Here is a 15,735-nt window from a genome sequence, read left to right as displayed (position 1 = left end):
GTGATTGTCCTTCTGGGCTGTGCAGGAGTTCGACATATCAGAAGGAACAGGGACAAATGGAGGCGGATGCAGGAGCTGCATATCAAGGGCTGAAGAGACAGTCAGTCTGGCCTGGACTTGGGGGCCGGGCGGGCATAGCTCCCTGCCTGCACCTCCCTCCAGTCACACTGGCCTCTGGCTCCCAGCACAGGGCTTGGCACAGGCTGCCCCCTACGCGGAATGCCCTTTCCTCCTGGCTCGTTGTTCCAGCTCACCGTCACGGCCTCAGCTCCCAAGAGCCCGGCCTGGCCATGCGCTTTGCACACTCAGTTATCCTCTGCTCAGCGCCCTGTGTGCTCCCTTCCTGACACATCCGGCGCGGGGCTCTGCAAGCACGCAGAAGCCGCCTGTCTACTTCACGCGTGTGCTGTGGGGCTGCAGTCTGGGCCTCTTGGGTTCATGGTTGCGCCCCATCTCCTAGCTCAGGGCTCACGAATGTTTGCTAATGAATAAACAAGCAGCCCCCACCCTGCTCAATCAAGGACGGAAGGAATTTGAAGAGGAAGGAGGCTTTTCTCTCTTCTTCCCCAGGAGGCAGACCAGGGGCCAATGGACAGCAGATTCCAAGAGTTTTATTTCAGCTGGGTGCAAAGGGCAGGTGTCAGCCCAGGAGGGCTCTCTGGAGGGGTGCTGCTCCGCTATACCCAGCAAGTCAGCAGTGGGGAGGAGGGGCTCATCTGTGGTCAGTTTGCACTCAGGGACCTGGTGGTTGCTCTCAAATCTGCCGCTGTCCTGCTTCCATCTGTGGGAGGGAGGGATAAACGTGGCTGGGATTCTCCACCCTCCAGGAACTACCGGGGGCCGACCCCTCATTCCTGCGACATTTGGTGGAGGAGCCTCTGCCCAGCTTCTGCGAGAAGGGGCGCCCTAAAGTCTCGGGAAAAGGAGCCCAGGGCCCAGGTGCCACCCAGCCTGGGAACTTTGGTCCCAAGCACAGTCATTTGCACACGCCGCCCCGAACGTCCGCTCGGCTGCACCTCCCAGCTTTGTTAATGGAAGCCTGGTGATCCGTAACCCACGTGTGGCAGACATCTGCTCGGGGGTAATGCGGGGGTAATGTACATATCGATGATCAATCAGCGGATTTACAAGAAAGGCATAAAGTATTTAATTATAATTGCGTTGGGCAAGCGTGCGTGGTGGCGGCGACATTTGAATAGGTCACAGCCAGCCCTCGCCCCGTTTTGTTGCTGGTATTAAATGCCATTCACTCTAAGGGCTGGGAACCTTTCTGAAGTTGCAGGGTGTCGTGCACTGGCAAATTGAAAATGTCCCTTTGCTTTTAAAAATATGATTGATATCCTTTGCAAAACAAATGCTACACCTCATAGTACACAGATTTCCCCCGGTGCCGCCCTTGCCTCTCCCAGGCGTCGAGTCTACTTTTGGCCGCAAATATATCCTCAGAGAGGATGAGCTATGAAGACCTTGACTTATTTTGAGGCCTCCAAGAGTGTTTAGGAAAAGGGGTTTTGCTGTTGTTGTTCCAAATCAGGCTTTGCTTACCAGAGCAAAGTGCAGGAACTCAAAAGACAAAATGTAAATTTTATTTCCTCCGTTGGTAGCAGAAAAATATATCTTCAGATACTTTCTTTGCCATATACTTATGTATGGGCGCATCTGCCTCTTATGACCATCTAAATTATATCTTGTATAATTTAAATCTATGCTTTTAGCACAACCAGCAAAGGGATATAAATAACAGGAGTACAGACACAGGTCACACACCACGATACACACAGACACACACACACACGTGTACACACCATGCTGGTAGCCTGTGCAAGCCAGCATGGAGGGGGTGAGGAGCCAACCCGGAGCTGCATGCCTGTGATGCAGGTTCCCATCTGTGAAACAGGCGTGAGAGCCGCAGCGCCCATATCCTAGGATCCTACACCCGGTGGGCGGCGGGAGCACCAGGAACGTGGCTGCTCTCCCAGCAGAGAGTTCTGGAAACCAGAAGCTGATATTTGCAAAGGAGAGGTGTCCACATTGCAAGCCTCATTTCCACTTCCAGGAACAGGCATTTGAGGCCTTCTCCCTGGCTGAAGGGTGCCCTTGTAGGCAGAGGCTGCGGTTGTCCGGGCTCGGAGGCCAGGGAGTGGGTGCATCACCACGGGGCCAGGGGTTCACAGCGTCTGTCAGCAACAGCCTTCCTCCCTCTTCTCAAACAAAGACCCAAACACATGGAGTCTATTTACAGGGCAGGTGAGTGGGGGAATACTTGGATTCTTCCGAATAGAGACGAAGCCCGGGCCAAGCATCTTTTGCATGTTCTGGTCTGTCTCTGCAGCCCGCCTGCCTTCACGGCCGCCCTGCCCCTGTTTTTAAGGGTCCGACAGAGCAAGACTATGTAATTCCCAAACGAGACAGCCAGCCGCGTTGGGCGTGTTTTTGCCATTCACAAAATTAGCCAATCGTTGTCACCGAGCGAATCAGATTAGGTGTAATTCATACTAATGTTCAAATTAAGTCACTGAAAGCAATTAACTCTGCAAAAATGGGCTGGTGAAAAATGATAAGGCTGGTCAAATAGTTTCACTGTGCATAACTGTGTTTTTAGAATGCCCGTCTCTGCACAGTAATTAAAACGTTTATGTTTCAAGCGGAGTGCACCCACCTCGGATACTTGTAACCGTGCACTGAGAGGTGTCACAGGAATTTTATCAACAGCCTGCTCTCTTGGGCGCCTGATTTTTTGGGAATCCAGTTGATGGAAGGTGCCTGAATCAGGGCTTACTCCCTGCTCTGAAGAATCAAGAAATTTGGACTTTGCCCCAGTATCATCCCAAATCTGGGCCCCTCCTTCCCACCTTGCCTTTCTCCCTTCTGGTATAAAAAGCACAATGGATTTCTTAAACTGTCACCAAAATACTCGGCTGACACAACAAGATACATTTGTCACTTCTGATCACATCACCGCTAGCACGGACACCATCATCAGCCTTGGGGTGACTAATTCGTGGGGCCGATTGCCATCTCTCTTCACGGTTTGTGCCTTACCACTATTATTTTAACCATGGGGACGACGTGAACCAGCCCACTGACCGCACACTGGGCACTTGTGGCTTATTGGGGTGTGGCTGCCTAGAAAACTCGCCCTCAAGTGACTGAGGAATGAAATATCTCCCGGCTCCAGGGAACATGACCCTGTGTTTATCCCTCAGAGCAAGAGCACTAGGCCAGTCCAGAGCAAACCCTTAGGTAAAACCGGAACCCAGTGGGGTTTTCCCTGCAAGAGAACTGTTTTCCCAACAGGTCAAGTCACAGCCTCACAGTCTATACCTTTAAGGAGCTCTACCTCCGCCTGTGCCCCCAGTCCAGGCCTGGTGTGGCACCTGACCTTCTGTCTGCAGGAGAAATTGTAGGATTTGCCGAACCCTGGCTTCCTGGCTCAAGGTGGGGCTGGAATCGTCTTTCCAGGGAGGGTCCGGGGAAGACCCCAGACTGAACTGCAGGGGCCTCCAGGGTGGCTCCACATCACATTGTCCAAAAGTGGAGTCCCACGTTCTCCGGCCGCGGGTATCTGCCCTCTTGTGCGAGGCAGGGCGGCTTGAGCCCAGGGAAGGGGTCTGGGGAGGACAGGATGTAGTCGATGCTGAACTTGAGGTCCCGGGGGTGCTCCTTCCCCGGGGGGGCGGGGCTGGCGGGGGGCTCACGGCCCGGGGCGCCCTCGCCAGCGCTGTCCGGGGCCAGGCGCCCCTGAGCGGCGGGCGGCTCGGGCGGACCCGACGGCCCCTGGGCGCCCCCCGCGCGCGGACCCCTCGGCCCCTCGCGCTTGGGGCCGCGCCGCCGCCGCCGCCGCCGGTAGTTGCCGTTCTCGAAGAGGTCCAGCAGCGACTCGCAGCCGCCCGCGAACGTCCAGTAGTTGCCTTTGCCCTTCTCGTGGCCCTCGGACCGCGGCACCTGCGCGCGCGGAGGGAGGGGCTGGGAGCGGCTCCGCTGCACGGTGCGCCCGCCCGCCTTGTCCCCTCGGGGTGCCCTGGACCGGGGCGAGGGTGGCGCACTGCGCAGGTGGAGGCGGCCCCGTGGGCTGAGGACGGACCTCCCCGCAGCCGCCGCGGTGCCCTCCCTTCCCCGCCACCGAGGCCCTGGCGCAGGTGTCGCCACGCGGGGACACCCGGGGCCCGTCGGGGGCGGCGCTCACCTTGACGAAGCAGCTGTTGAGGGACAGGTTGTGGCGGATGGAGTTCTGCCAGGCGCGCTGGTTGGCGCGGTAATAGGGGAATTTGCGCATGATGAAGTCGTAGATGCCGGACAGGGTCACCCTCCCCGCGGGGCTCTGCTGAATGGCCATGGCGATCAAGGCGATGTAGCTGCGGAGCCCGGGGGTCAGGCGGGGTCTCCACCGGGCAGCCCCCCGTCCTTCCCCGCATCCCGCAGGACGCCGTGGGGCGCAGAGGCGGAGGAGCGAGGCGGTGTTGGGGAAAGTGTCCCCGCAGCTCGCGGTCCCCGGCGCCACCCAGACCCCAGAAGCTCTTTCCCGAGCTGCGGAGGCCCCTCCCCGCGAGGCCAAGAACCCTCCCTGGCTCTCCCCAAAGTAGGGACAAATGCGTCCTTTCTCTGAGTTCCGCCGGAGAGAAGAAAGCTCCCCCGCCCTTCCTTCGTCCGAGGCAGGTCCCGGCTACCTGGGACCCCTGCAGGGGGGGTCACTGTCCCCCAAACCCCCAGCACCGCCCCCGCAGTCACCTGTACGCGGGCCGCGTGAGCCTCTTGTCTTCGTCGGAGCTGCCGGCGGGGTAGTCGTCGGCGTCGTAATTGAAGCAGTTGTAGGGATACTGCGAGCTGTCAAACATCTTGGCGCGCCCGGCGCTTGCCGGGGGTCCCGGCTGCAATTGCCGCCTCCTCCGCGCCGCCCGCCGGCTTCGCGCAGAGTCCTGTCCACGCGGCCCAGCAGCGACTGCACTGCGGGCTTCTCTCCGCCGGAGAGGGAACCTGGGCTCCTGGGGTCCCCCGCCTGCCCCCACCGCATCCTCTCGCATCCAATCCCGGCGCGGGGGAGGCCCCAGCCACCGGTAAAGCGGCCGAGGGGAGCGGTGTGGGGCGTCTCGGTGACCCTCTGACCGCCTCGGGGGGAGGGAGGAGGAGGCGGCGCGCTGGGTGGTCCGACGGGCGGGGCGGCCCCCCCTACCCCGCTCCCTTCCTGGGGCGCTCAGGGCAGGGCTCGCTCCCTCCCCGTCCCTGGAGGCAGCTTGGGGTGTCCTCGCAGGCTCCCTGCACTGGCGGAAGTCTCCTCGGAGCGCCCCGGTGCCGTGCGCCCTGGTCCCGTGCGCCCTGGGCGCGCCTGAGACTCGGTGGTGCTTTCCGGGCGCCGGGATCCCCGGGAGGACCCTTGAGTCTCAGCAGAGAGCACAGCCCGGAGTCGGCGTCGGAGACCAGGACTGTGGCCCCTCCGCCACCTGCACTGTCCGCCGCTCTCCACCCCAGAGTGGCCGGGGGGTCCAGGCCAAATCCGTGGGGCCCGGCGGGCGTCTCCCGGCCTTGGTCAGTGGGTCAGCTGAGCCAGTGCTTTCTGCAGCGCCCTGTGCTCCCGTCCAGCGGCCTCTCAGTGCCTGGAAGTGAGTCCCCGCCAGGGCCCGGAGGGAGGGGGACTTCCCATCCGCAGAGTCGCCGCTTCACGGGTCTCCTCTGGGTAGAAGCTCCGTTTTAGGCGCACGCAGAGGGAAGAGAAGAGAAGCCATCCGCGTTAGGAAATTCTGGAGAAAAGTAGAGAGGCGGGATCTTACGGGAGTAGGGGGTTTTGTTTCACAGTAGACATGAGACTGAATAGTATTTCCAGGAATAATCTGCAGAATTCTGACCGACAGCCGTGTCTGTGAGTCGGCCTGAGGCCAGAAAGCCCGGGATAGATACAGCCTTCACCAGGAAATGTCATCTTCACAGCAGCACCTTCAGCTCTGAAACGACCCAGACAGCGGGGCCTGGGGGCTCATACTTGAAACCGCAGCGCTTTGGGAGCCCGATGTGGGAGGATCACTTGAAACCAGGAGTTAGAGACCAGCCTCAGCAGCAGAGTGAGACCCCTGTCTCTATAAAAAATAAATGAATGAATGAAGTTGTTAAAATACGAGGTGACTCATGCTGCTTGTACCCAGCTGGCCCCAGGGGTGCCTGGAGCTGTCGCTGGCCTTGGTAAAACCGCATCTGCAGGCGGGCTCAGCGCCCCTGGGGTCCCCCTTGGAGGAGAAGCCTGGCACGTGGGGGTGGGCACATGCAACTCCTCCTTCTGCAGTGGGCACTGTGGTTGCCTGGCCTCGCTCGGGATCCGAGTCACACTCAAGCTGAAACACACTTCAGTGACTCCGTATTGTCCCCTTAATCGGATGTTAAAACTAAAAACGCGGCCAGCACGGTGGCTCACGCCTGTAATCCCAGCACTTTGGGAGGCCGAAGCAGGTGGATCACGAGGTCAGGAGATCGAGACCATCTTGGCTAACACGGTGAAACCCCATCTCTACTAAAAATACAAAAAAAAAAAAAAATAGCCAGGCGTGGTGGTGGGCGCCTGTAGTCCCAGCTACTCAGGAGGCTGAGGCAGGAGAATCACTTGATTCCCACACGTGCAAGGGAAACAGAGCCGGCGATCAGCCAGTCGGGAGCTGCAGCCTGTTTTGGGGACGTTCTCAAAGACCAGCAGTGAATCTCACAAATCCAGCGGCTCTCAGACACATCCAGCGAAATGTGTGAGTTCTAGACAACACGAGCAATAAGACGCCATTAATCAACCCCGAAAATAGAAGAGTGACTTAGGTTGTTTCTGATGCATATCTACGTGGCAAAAATATAAAATTGTAATCTTGATAAACATCAAATCTATGTTTGTATTTGGCCTAGAGGGGATAGAGGAGGATGAAACTGATAGGGAACATGGGAGACTTCAGGGTTATCTCTGTGATATCTGGTTATGTGTTTTTTTGTTTGTTTGTTTGTTTTTTAGACGGAGTTTTGCTCTTGTCACCTGGGCTGGAGTGCAGTGGTGCAATCTCGGCTCACTGCAGCCTCCGCCTCCCAAGTTCAAGCGATTCTCCTGCCTCAGCCTCCGGAGTAGCTGGGACTACAGGCGCCCACCACCATGCCCAGCTAATTTTTGTATTTTTAGTAGACACGGGGTTTCACCATGTTGGCCAGGCTGATCCTTGAACCCTTGAGTTCAAGCAATCCACCTGCCTTGGCCTCCCAAAGTGCTGGGATTACAGGTATGAGCCACTGCACCCGGCCAGGTTATATCTTACTTGTACATTTTTAATTAAAAGCAGTTTTTGTTGCAGAAAGCTTATAAAATAGAAGAAGGTATAAAACATCTCCTAGAACTCCGTGATTCCGAGCTGGCCGCTGCTCACACTGTGGTGTTTGTGTTTCTAATTCTGGAGTGTCAGTGCTGTTTGTAAACTGCCATCATAGAATGTGGTTCAAAAACTTGATTTCTGATGTCTATGGACTGTTGAATGTGTCAGAATTCATTAATCAAACATAATGAAATGTATCTGGGGAGCACGTAATGTCAGGAACCTCATAATATGAATAATCACCTGCCAATTTCTAACTATAGATTTATTAGTGCTGAATTTCCTTAGACATCAGACACATTTTTTTTTTTTTTTTTTGAGATGGAGTCTCGCTCTGTCACCCAGGCTGGAGTGCAGTGGCGCGATCTCGGCTCACTGCAAGCTCTGCCTCCCGGGTTCACGCCATTCTCCTGCCTCAGCCTCCCGAGTAGCTGGGACTACAGGCGCCCGCAACCACGCCCAGCTAATTTTTTGTATTTTTAGTAGAGATGGGGTTTCACCGTGTTAGCCAGGATGGTCTTGATCTCCTGACCTGGTGATCTGCCTGCCTCAGCCTCCCAAAGTGCTGGGATTACAGGCGTAAGCCACCACGCCTGGCCATCAGACACAATTTTTAAAAAGAATATTAGGAAAATACTTAGGAAAAGTGTCTGCTTTGCTGGAGTGCTTGCTCTTTCTTCAGTATTTTTTTAGCCATTCTCTGAACTAGACAGTTACTAGGGAGGCATAAATTCTCAAAAATAAAATCAGCTGATATTCTGAAACCACATAATTCAAAGTGAGGAACTATTTTCTAGGAATTGATTTTTTATTTTATTTTTTTAAGAATAGAAGCCTGGGACACGTATGGTAGCAAATGCCTGTAGTCCCAACTTTTGGGAGGCTGAGGCAGGAGAATGGGGTGAGCCTAGGAGGTCAAGGCTGCAGTGAGCCATGATTGTGACCCTGCGCTCCAGCCTGGGTGACAGAGCAGAACCCTATCTCTTAAAAAAAATAGTTTTAATGGAAACAATAGAAGCCTTTGAGGTTTGCTCATCTGAGCGCCCACCAGCCTCTGACCCTGTGAGCTGCCCTTCCGACCTGACAGCCACACAGCCACCTGGACCTTGGGTCGGCCTTGTCTTCTCCCATCGGTTCTGCTGGAACTCATCAGAGCGAGGAAGGAGCCTGGATCTTCTGCTTCTGCCTCACTCGTGCCTGATGCGTGGACGGGCTCAGGGAGAAACAGAGAAATGAGACACACGTCGCTTTTGCGGCCCAGCCTAGCCAGCGTCGGAACACGTTCTGCGTCCCTGCATTGACTGTGCTCCTGGCAGCCAGCATAGACAAGGACATCAGCATCCCAAGGTTCTCCTTGGCACGGAGTCGCTGCTGCTTTAACATCAGAGGCAAAACACAGCGTTTACAAGGTCTCAGACTTCAAAAATTCTCTACAGAATCCTGCATTTTGGTGTCAAGAGCCGCTAAAGAAAGAGCACAGCCCATGACATCAACTCTGCCCTGGAAATGGGGCCGGCAAACCTCCTGCGAGCCTCCTGCGAGCCTCCTGCACCTGCCACCAGCATCTCACACCAGCTCCTTCTGCTGAGAACGCCTTTCCCGACGGCCCAGTAAGTGCCCTCACCTCTCCCCATGACATCAACTCTGCCCTGGAAATGGGGCCGGCCAGCCTCCTGCGAGCCTCCTGCACCTGCCACCAGCATCTCACACCAGCTCCTTCTGCTGAAAACGCCTTTCCCGACGGCCCAGTAAGTGCCCTCACCTCTCACCTCTCGCTGGCCTGGGAGAGTCACCCTCAACCCCTGGTCAGTCACTCCCGCCGGGAGGATAGGATCTTCTCCCTGGAAATGCCAGGCTGGTGCCGGAAAGGGAGGTCAGCACTACCCAGACCCCGAGGACTGAGGCGGGAAGGGGGTGGCCCCATGTAAGAGTCAAGGGTCTGTTAAAGAAAGAGGGAACAGAGTCCGGGTGCCCCAAAACAACCACGTCCACCACAGTGAAATAAACTGGGGAAGTTTCTCTCCTGCTGAAGAAAGAGCCATGAGTACACATTCATAAAAATTGCCAGCGTTAGACTTGTTTCTTTTGAGAATTTTTAGGGGAGGGGCCTTATCCTCTCCCGGGGAAGGAGACTCTTGTAGACGGTGAGTGGCATCATTGCTTTTCATGCCTGTGACTCGGGGCACTCCTCCTGGGTCACACATGTCAGCAGAGCAGAGTGAGTGGCGCAGTGCGACCCGACCTAGCTTAGGGTACTGTCCGAGCCCCGCTCAGCGGACCCCAGATCATAAAAGCTACACACAATGAACACAATAAATCCCAGCCACAGCCCCAGGGGCGGGGAAGAAAATGAAATAAGGCCGAAGTCTAGGAGGAATTTCCCCTGACCGCTTCATCACAGGGAGGTATTTGCAGACCTGCCTGGAGACCCCACTAAGCATGCTTTGGCCCAAAGAAGAGTGAGGAGAGTCCCTGCCCCTTTCTGTCCCCACGCTGGGACCGGGCTGCAAAACCAGGATGTGTGCTGGCCTATGCCCTGGTTCTGAAGGAGCCAGCACCCTAGAGGGAGCCCGGGGCCTTGCCCGCCTTCCCTTCCAGGGCTCCTCCCCAGGGCCAGCTGGGTGCAGAGCAAAGGGGCCTCGCAGAGACCACACAACGCCGAGTGCTCGCGAGTGGCCCACGACGACCCCCACCCCACCGTGCTCCCCAGTCTCAGCACCCTCATCTCTGTGACAGGTCTAATTATGTGGGTTAATTAGACCTGTGTAATTATTAACTAGTTGTCTCAGCCGGGTTGTCTGACTGCAACATGAAGTGTCTAACACTGCGTAGCCCACGGTAGGCGTTCGGGAAGCAGCACAATGGCTGGCATCCCCTCGGCTCGCCCCAGAAGGGAGGGAGGGCGAATTCCGACTCAGGCAGGCAGAATAAACTCAAGGCTTGGGTGAGCCAGGCTGGGTGGTGGTGGTCGCACTGATCTCCAAGGGGCGGAATATCATTGAAATAGCTTGGAGAGGTTTCCCTCCTGCTGAAGCAAAGGCAGCCATGAGCACACATTTATAAAAATTGCTGGCATTAGACTTGTTTCTTTGGAGAATTTTTGAGATGGGCAAGTATGACTGTAATCAGCTGAAATGCTGAAACCACACAATTCAAAGCGAGGAACTGTTTTCTGGGACCTGATTTTTTTTTATTTTAGAAAATTCGGCCGGGCACCGTGGCTCACGCCTGTTATCCCAGCACTTTGGGAGGCCGAGGCGGGCGGATCACCTGAGGTTAGGAGTTCAAGACCTACCTGGCTAACATGGTGAAATCCCGTCCCTACTAAAAATACAAAATTAGCTGGATGTGGTGGTCGGCACCTGTAATCCCAGCTACTTAGGAGGCTGAGGCAGGAGAATCACTTGAACCTGGGAGGCAGGGGTTGCAGTGAGCTGAGATCATGACATTGCACTCCAGCCTGGCTGACAAGAACGAAACTCTTTCGAAAGAAAGAAAGAAAGAAAGAGAGAAAATTCGTGCTTCCCTAGGAGCCATCTAGTTCAGAGAAGGACAAAAAAACGGAAGCAAGAACAAGCTCCCCAGCAAAGCTGACCCTTTTCCTAATGATTGTCCTAACATTTTCCCTGATTGCCGGAGGACGTAAACTCAGTGAGCCTGGTGTATTCGTTCACAGTTCCTCCTCATTTCTAGCACACAGATATTAGGACACACGTTTAAAGATCATTTCTAAAGGGCTGCTGAGTCTGGAGATTGTGTAATTTGACTAGGGGATGTCGACCTCACCTTGGCTTATATGTGAAAGACATAATCAATAGACCACATGTCAATATATTAATGATGCTGGTAACCGTGACTGCCCCTTCCAGAGGGCAACACGGCCGTCGGCTCAGGGAGCACAGTCCGTCTATCCAAGCTTCCAGTGAAAGAAAGTGTTTACAGAGGCATGTCTCAGTCTAAAGCAAACGTTTTCTGAACCTCGATAGCTGAGCACTTGTCACAGGCAGCCGTCTGGGAGGGGAACACGCGTGGAGCCGCTCTGGCCGAGGGGTCCAGCCGTCGGAGTCAGCATCTGCTGCCAGGTTCCTTTCCTTACTGAGTCTTTAGAAAGAATGGAAAAAGCTTAAAAGCATTTACTCTTCGAGGATCCTTGACTGTACGGAAGCCTATTTAAGGGTGCGTGCTCTGTAGCACTGAAGGAACACACCGTGTGCGTCCTCAATGCGGAAGCGACAGAGGCTGGCCATCCTGACACGCGGGTGCGCCCGAGAAGGTGGGGCGGCCGGGAAGGGGCGCCAGGAGGGGCCGTCCACGTCCAGAGGAGGGGTCCATGGTTAACAGGGCCCCGGGCAGACAGGGTGGGGATCTGGGTCCCCTTAGGAGAGTGAAGGTGGCATTCTGGGAGGAGGGGCCAGCAGCCCGATGCCCACTTGGCGGCAGCGCCTCCCCCAGCGCTCAGCAGGACAGGCCTCAGGGAGTCTCCTGAGCCGGCCCCACAGAGCCAGGTAACGGGACGCCCATCAGACGTCTTCGCTGTGAAGATGGAGTGTAAGCAAGGATGATAAACATTTAAAAAATAATTTTAACTTTTATTTTAGGTTCGGGGCACGTGTGCAGGCTTGTCACGTGGGTATACGGAGTGATGCTGAGGTCTGGGGTACAATTGATCTCATCACCCAGGTACTGACTACCCAACAGTTAGATTTTCAACCCTCACCCCCTCCTTCCCGCTCTGGGAGTCCCCACTGTCCACTGTTTAACCCTCACCCCCTCCTCCCTGCTCTGGGAGTCCCCACTGTCCACTGTTTAACCCTCACCCCCTCCTCCCTGCTCTGGGAGTCCCCACTGTCCACTGTTTAACCCTCGCCCCCTCCTTCCCACTCTGGGAGTCCCCACTGTCCACTGTTTAACCCTCGCCCCCTCCTCCCTGCTCTGGGAGTCCCCAGGGTCCACTGTTCAACCCTCGCCCCCTCCTCCCTGCTCTGGGAGTCCCCACTGTCCACTGTTCAACCCTCGCCCCCTCCTCCCTGCTCTGGGAGTCCCCACTGTCCACTGTTTAACCCTCGCCCCCTCCTCCCTGCTCTGGGAGTCCCCAGGGTCCACTGTTCAACCCTCGCCCCCTCCTTCCTGCTCTGGGAGTCCCTAGTGTTTACTGTTTCCATCTTTATGTCCACTAGTACCTAATGCTTAGCTCTCATGTATTAGTGAGAATATGCAGTATTTGTTTATTTGTTTTTCTGTTCCTGCTCTTTTTTTTTTTTTTTTTTGAGACAGAGTCTCGCTCTGTCACCCAGGCTGGAGTGCAGTGGCATGATCTCGGCTCACTGCAAGCTCTGCCTCCCGGGTTCATGCCATTCTCCTGCCTCAGCCTCCCAAGTAGCTGGGACTACAAGCATGAACCACTGTGCCCAGCTAACTTTTGTATTTTTAGTAGAGGCGGGGTTTCATCATGTTGGCCAGGCTGGTCTCAATCTCTTGACCTTGTGATCCACCCACGTCGGTCCCCCAGAGTGCCTGTTCCTGGGTTAATTTGCTTAAAATGACAGCCTCCAGCTCCATCCACGTAGCTGCAAAGGACATGATTTCATTCTTCATGACTGTATAGTATTCCACAGTGTACACACACATTTTCTTCATCCAGCCCACTGTCGGTGGACACCTAGGTGGATTCCGTGTCTTTGCTCTTGTGAATAGTGCTGAGATGAACATATGAGTGTGTGTGTCTTTGTGGTAGAAGGATTTATCTTCTTTTGGGTGTATACCCAGTAATAGGATTGTGGGTTGAATGGTAGCTCTGTATTGCGTCCTTTGAGAAATTGTCAAGCTGCTTTCCAGAGTGGCTAATTTACATTCCCACCAACAGTGTTTCAATGTTCCCTTTTGTCCGCAGCCTCGCCAGCATCTGTTGTGTTTTGACTTTTTAATAATAATCGTTCTGGCTGGTGTGAGACGGACTCTCATTATGATTTTGCATTTCTAATGAGTAGGGATGTTGAGCATTTTTTCATGTTTGTTGGTTTCTTATATGTCTTCTTTTGAGAAGTCTCTGAGTCTTTTGCTCACTTTTTAACGGTTGTTTTTTGCTTGTTGAATTGTTTACGTTCCTTATAGACTCTGGATATTAGACCCTGGCTGGATGCATAGTTTGTGAACATTTTCTTCCATTCTCTAGGTTGTCTGCTTACTCTGTTGATAGTTTCTTTTGCTGTGCAGAAGCTCTTTAGTTTAATTGGGTCTCACCCAAGTTTTCTTCTAGAATTCTTATAGTTTGAGGTCCCACACTGAAATCCTTAATCAGCCTTAAGTTTTGTGTATGGTGAAAGGTAGGGGTCCAGTTTCAATCTTCTGCGTGCGGCCAGCCAGCTATCCCAGCACCATTTATTGAATAGGGAGTCCTTTTCCCATTGCTTATTTTTGTCGACTTTGTCAAGGTCAGATGGCTGTAGGCGTGTGGCTTTGCTTCTGGGTTCTCCATTCTGTTCCACTGAGAACATCAAACTTTTGAGGGACGTGGTGTCCAGGAAGAGAGACAGCAAGTTCATCATGAGAGGAACTGACCCTGGAGGTCACAGGATGAACAGAACACACACAAGAGAATTTACCAACAAGCGGATTTAATATTACCAGAGAGTTAGAGAGGACATGACATCCGTGAGGAACGGGGCCCGCCCGACGTCCCTGCTGATCTCCCAGCCATAGATGCTCACTAGCTGAATACGCAACCAGCTCCACCCTCCCAGCTGATGCCATCCGTGGAGCAATGTACCTCCCCTCCTGAGCCCCAGCCAAGCTGTAGTTTCAGAGGGAAACAAATGATGGCTCTTGACTCGAGTCACTAGGTTTGCGGGGTGGTTTGGCACAGCAGCGGACAGCTAGTGCACCAGTGCAGTGTCAAATGGAAGTCACGTGAGCAGGCATTCCCACCTCCTCAGAGGAAAATCTTCCAATATTTAATGAGTGGTGCAGGGTCCCACAGGAATTGGCCAGTTTGGGCGGCGGGGAAGGGGGAAGGCTGAGCAAATAAAGTTGCCAGACGTGTTCTGTGGATGTCTTTGGGGCCGTCTTGAAAACCCTGCCTGACACATACCCAGGAACATACCCTTGCCCATTTTCTAGTTCCTCACCAAGACCCCGCAGCTGCTTGCATACAATAATAACAAGAAATTATAACAATTGCTGGCATTTCTGACATAATCTCATCTAATGTTTTGCAGCAACTCCACGAGTAGGAACTATTGTTATCCCATCATATTGGGGAAACTGAGGCACGAGCAGTGAAATAATTTGCCCAAGTTTGCAGAGCATGTAGGATGGGTCAGGACTTGAGACCCCGCTGGTGGGTCTTTGTGATCCTGGAACCGAGCTCTTCGAAGCTGGGCCACCCCCGCCCACCTGGCTCATCCCAGGGGTGTGAGTGGATGTCCGTCCACCCAGGCCCCACTTCTGGGAAGCTCAGAACTGACAAGGGCCTTGGACTGTCTCCCGCCTTGGGAGGGAAAGGGAGCATTATCGTCCTGTGTCTCACAAGGAAGAGGCTTCCATAATGGTTTGGCTTTTGATGATTTCTATTCCATTGCTCCAATCCTGAATTTGGAGGAGAAGGTGTGTGGTCACGGGTGAGGGCCTGTTCTTGACTCTGACAATGGCAGGACTGTGTCAGGATGTGACGAACAAATTCAACAGCAACAGCTATAGAATAAGAACTGAATTGCTACCTGTCAAATTGGTACAGGAAATAAGTGCAAATAGAAATTATTAAGTAAAGCAAAGAGACAAAAAGAAACAAAACTACAAAGAAACACAAAATGTGAAACTACAAAACAACATATATATAAAGGCAAACCTCAGTTTTGATAATAAATATAAGTGTTTTAGATTCCTCATGAAAATGAGAAGAGAAAAGTTATGCACATGCACGAAAGACTGACTGAAGTGTTATCAGGCAAAGGTAAAGAAGGAAAAATCAAAGTGCTGATCTTAACGTCAGCATAAAATTAAAGTAAAAATATTGAAGGAGTCATTTTACATTCATAAAGTAGATACTCTTCAGTGAAAACATCACATTCTCTTTCTGAATTACTTAGTTCTCAAAAATATAAAGCAAAAATGATTAGAAATAAAGGGAGACATCAACAGAAGGCATGTATGGTGAAGAAATCTTCAAGTCTTTCTCAGCCTTTCAGGGATTTACTAAATTAAGACAAGTAGGCTCTATTGTTGAATTATTTGAATAATTAATAAATTCAAATAAATAAGTATATAGAAAACTTTGTCATCTACAAATAGCACATTTCTTATATAATATTAAATGATGTACTCGGCTAAAATAACCGAAAACACCAAAACGAAGCCAAACTCGGTTGTGTCAAATGCAAATATAATGCATTCTACCTCTTCAAAGTAGAGTGCA

General features: G+C 53.4%; 1 protein-coding gene across 1 annotated transcript; it reads right to left on the bottom strand.

The window, feature by feature from the left end:
- Positions 1-591: 591 nt before the first annotated feature.
- On the bottom strand, positions 592-4,835 carry FOXL3 (forkhead box L3). The gene is made up of 4 exons (XM_034965416.4): positions 4,729-4,835; positions 4,187-4,355; positions 3,325-3,945; positions 592-781 (listed from the first exon to the last, which is right to left on the bottom strand). Exons 1-3 carry the CDS (start codon positions 4,833-4,835, stop codon positions 3,520-3,522), a joined length of 702 nt encoding a protein of 233 aa, XP_034821307.1. The 3' UTR covers positions 592-781; positions 3,325-3,519.
- Between the last annotated feature and the right edge of the window lie 10,900 nt (positions 4,836-15,735).

This window comes from Pan paniscus, chromosome 6 (genome assembly GCF_029289425.2).
Source record: "Pan paniscus chromosome 6, NHGRI_mPanPan1-v2.0_pri, whole genome shotgun sequence".
In the NCBI taxonomy this organism is placed as follows: Eukaryota; Metazoa; Chordata; class Mammalia; order Primates; family Hominidae; genus Pan; species Pan paniscus.
This window is presented reverse-complemented; position numbering and strand designations above follow the sequence as displayed.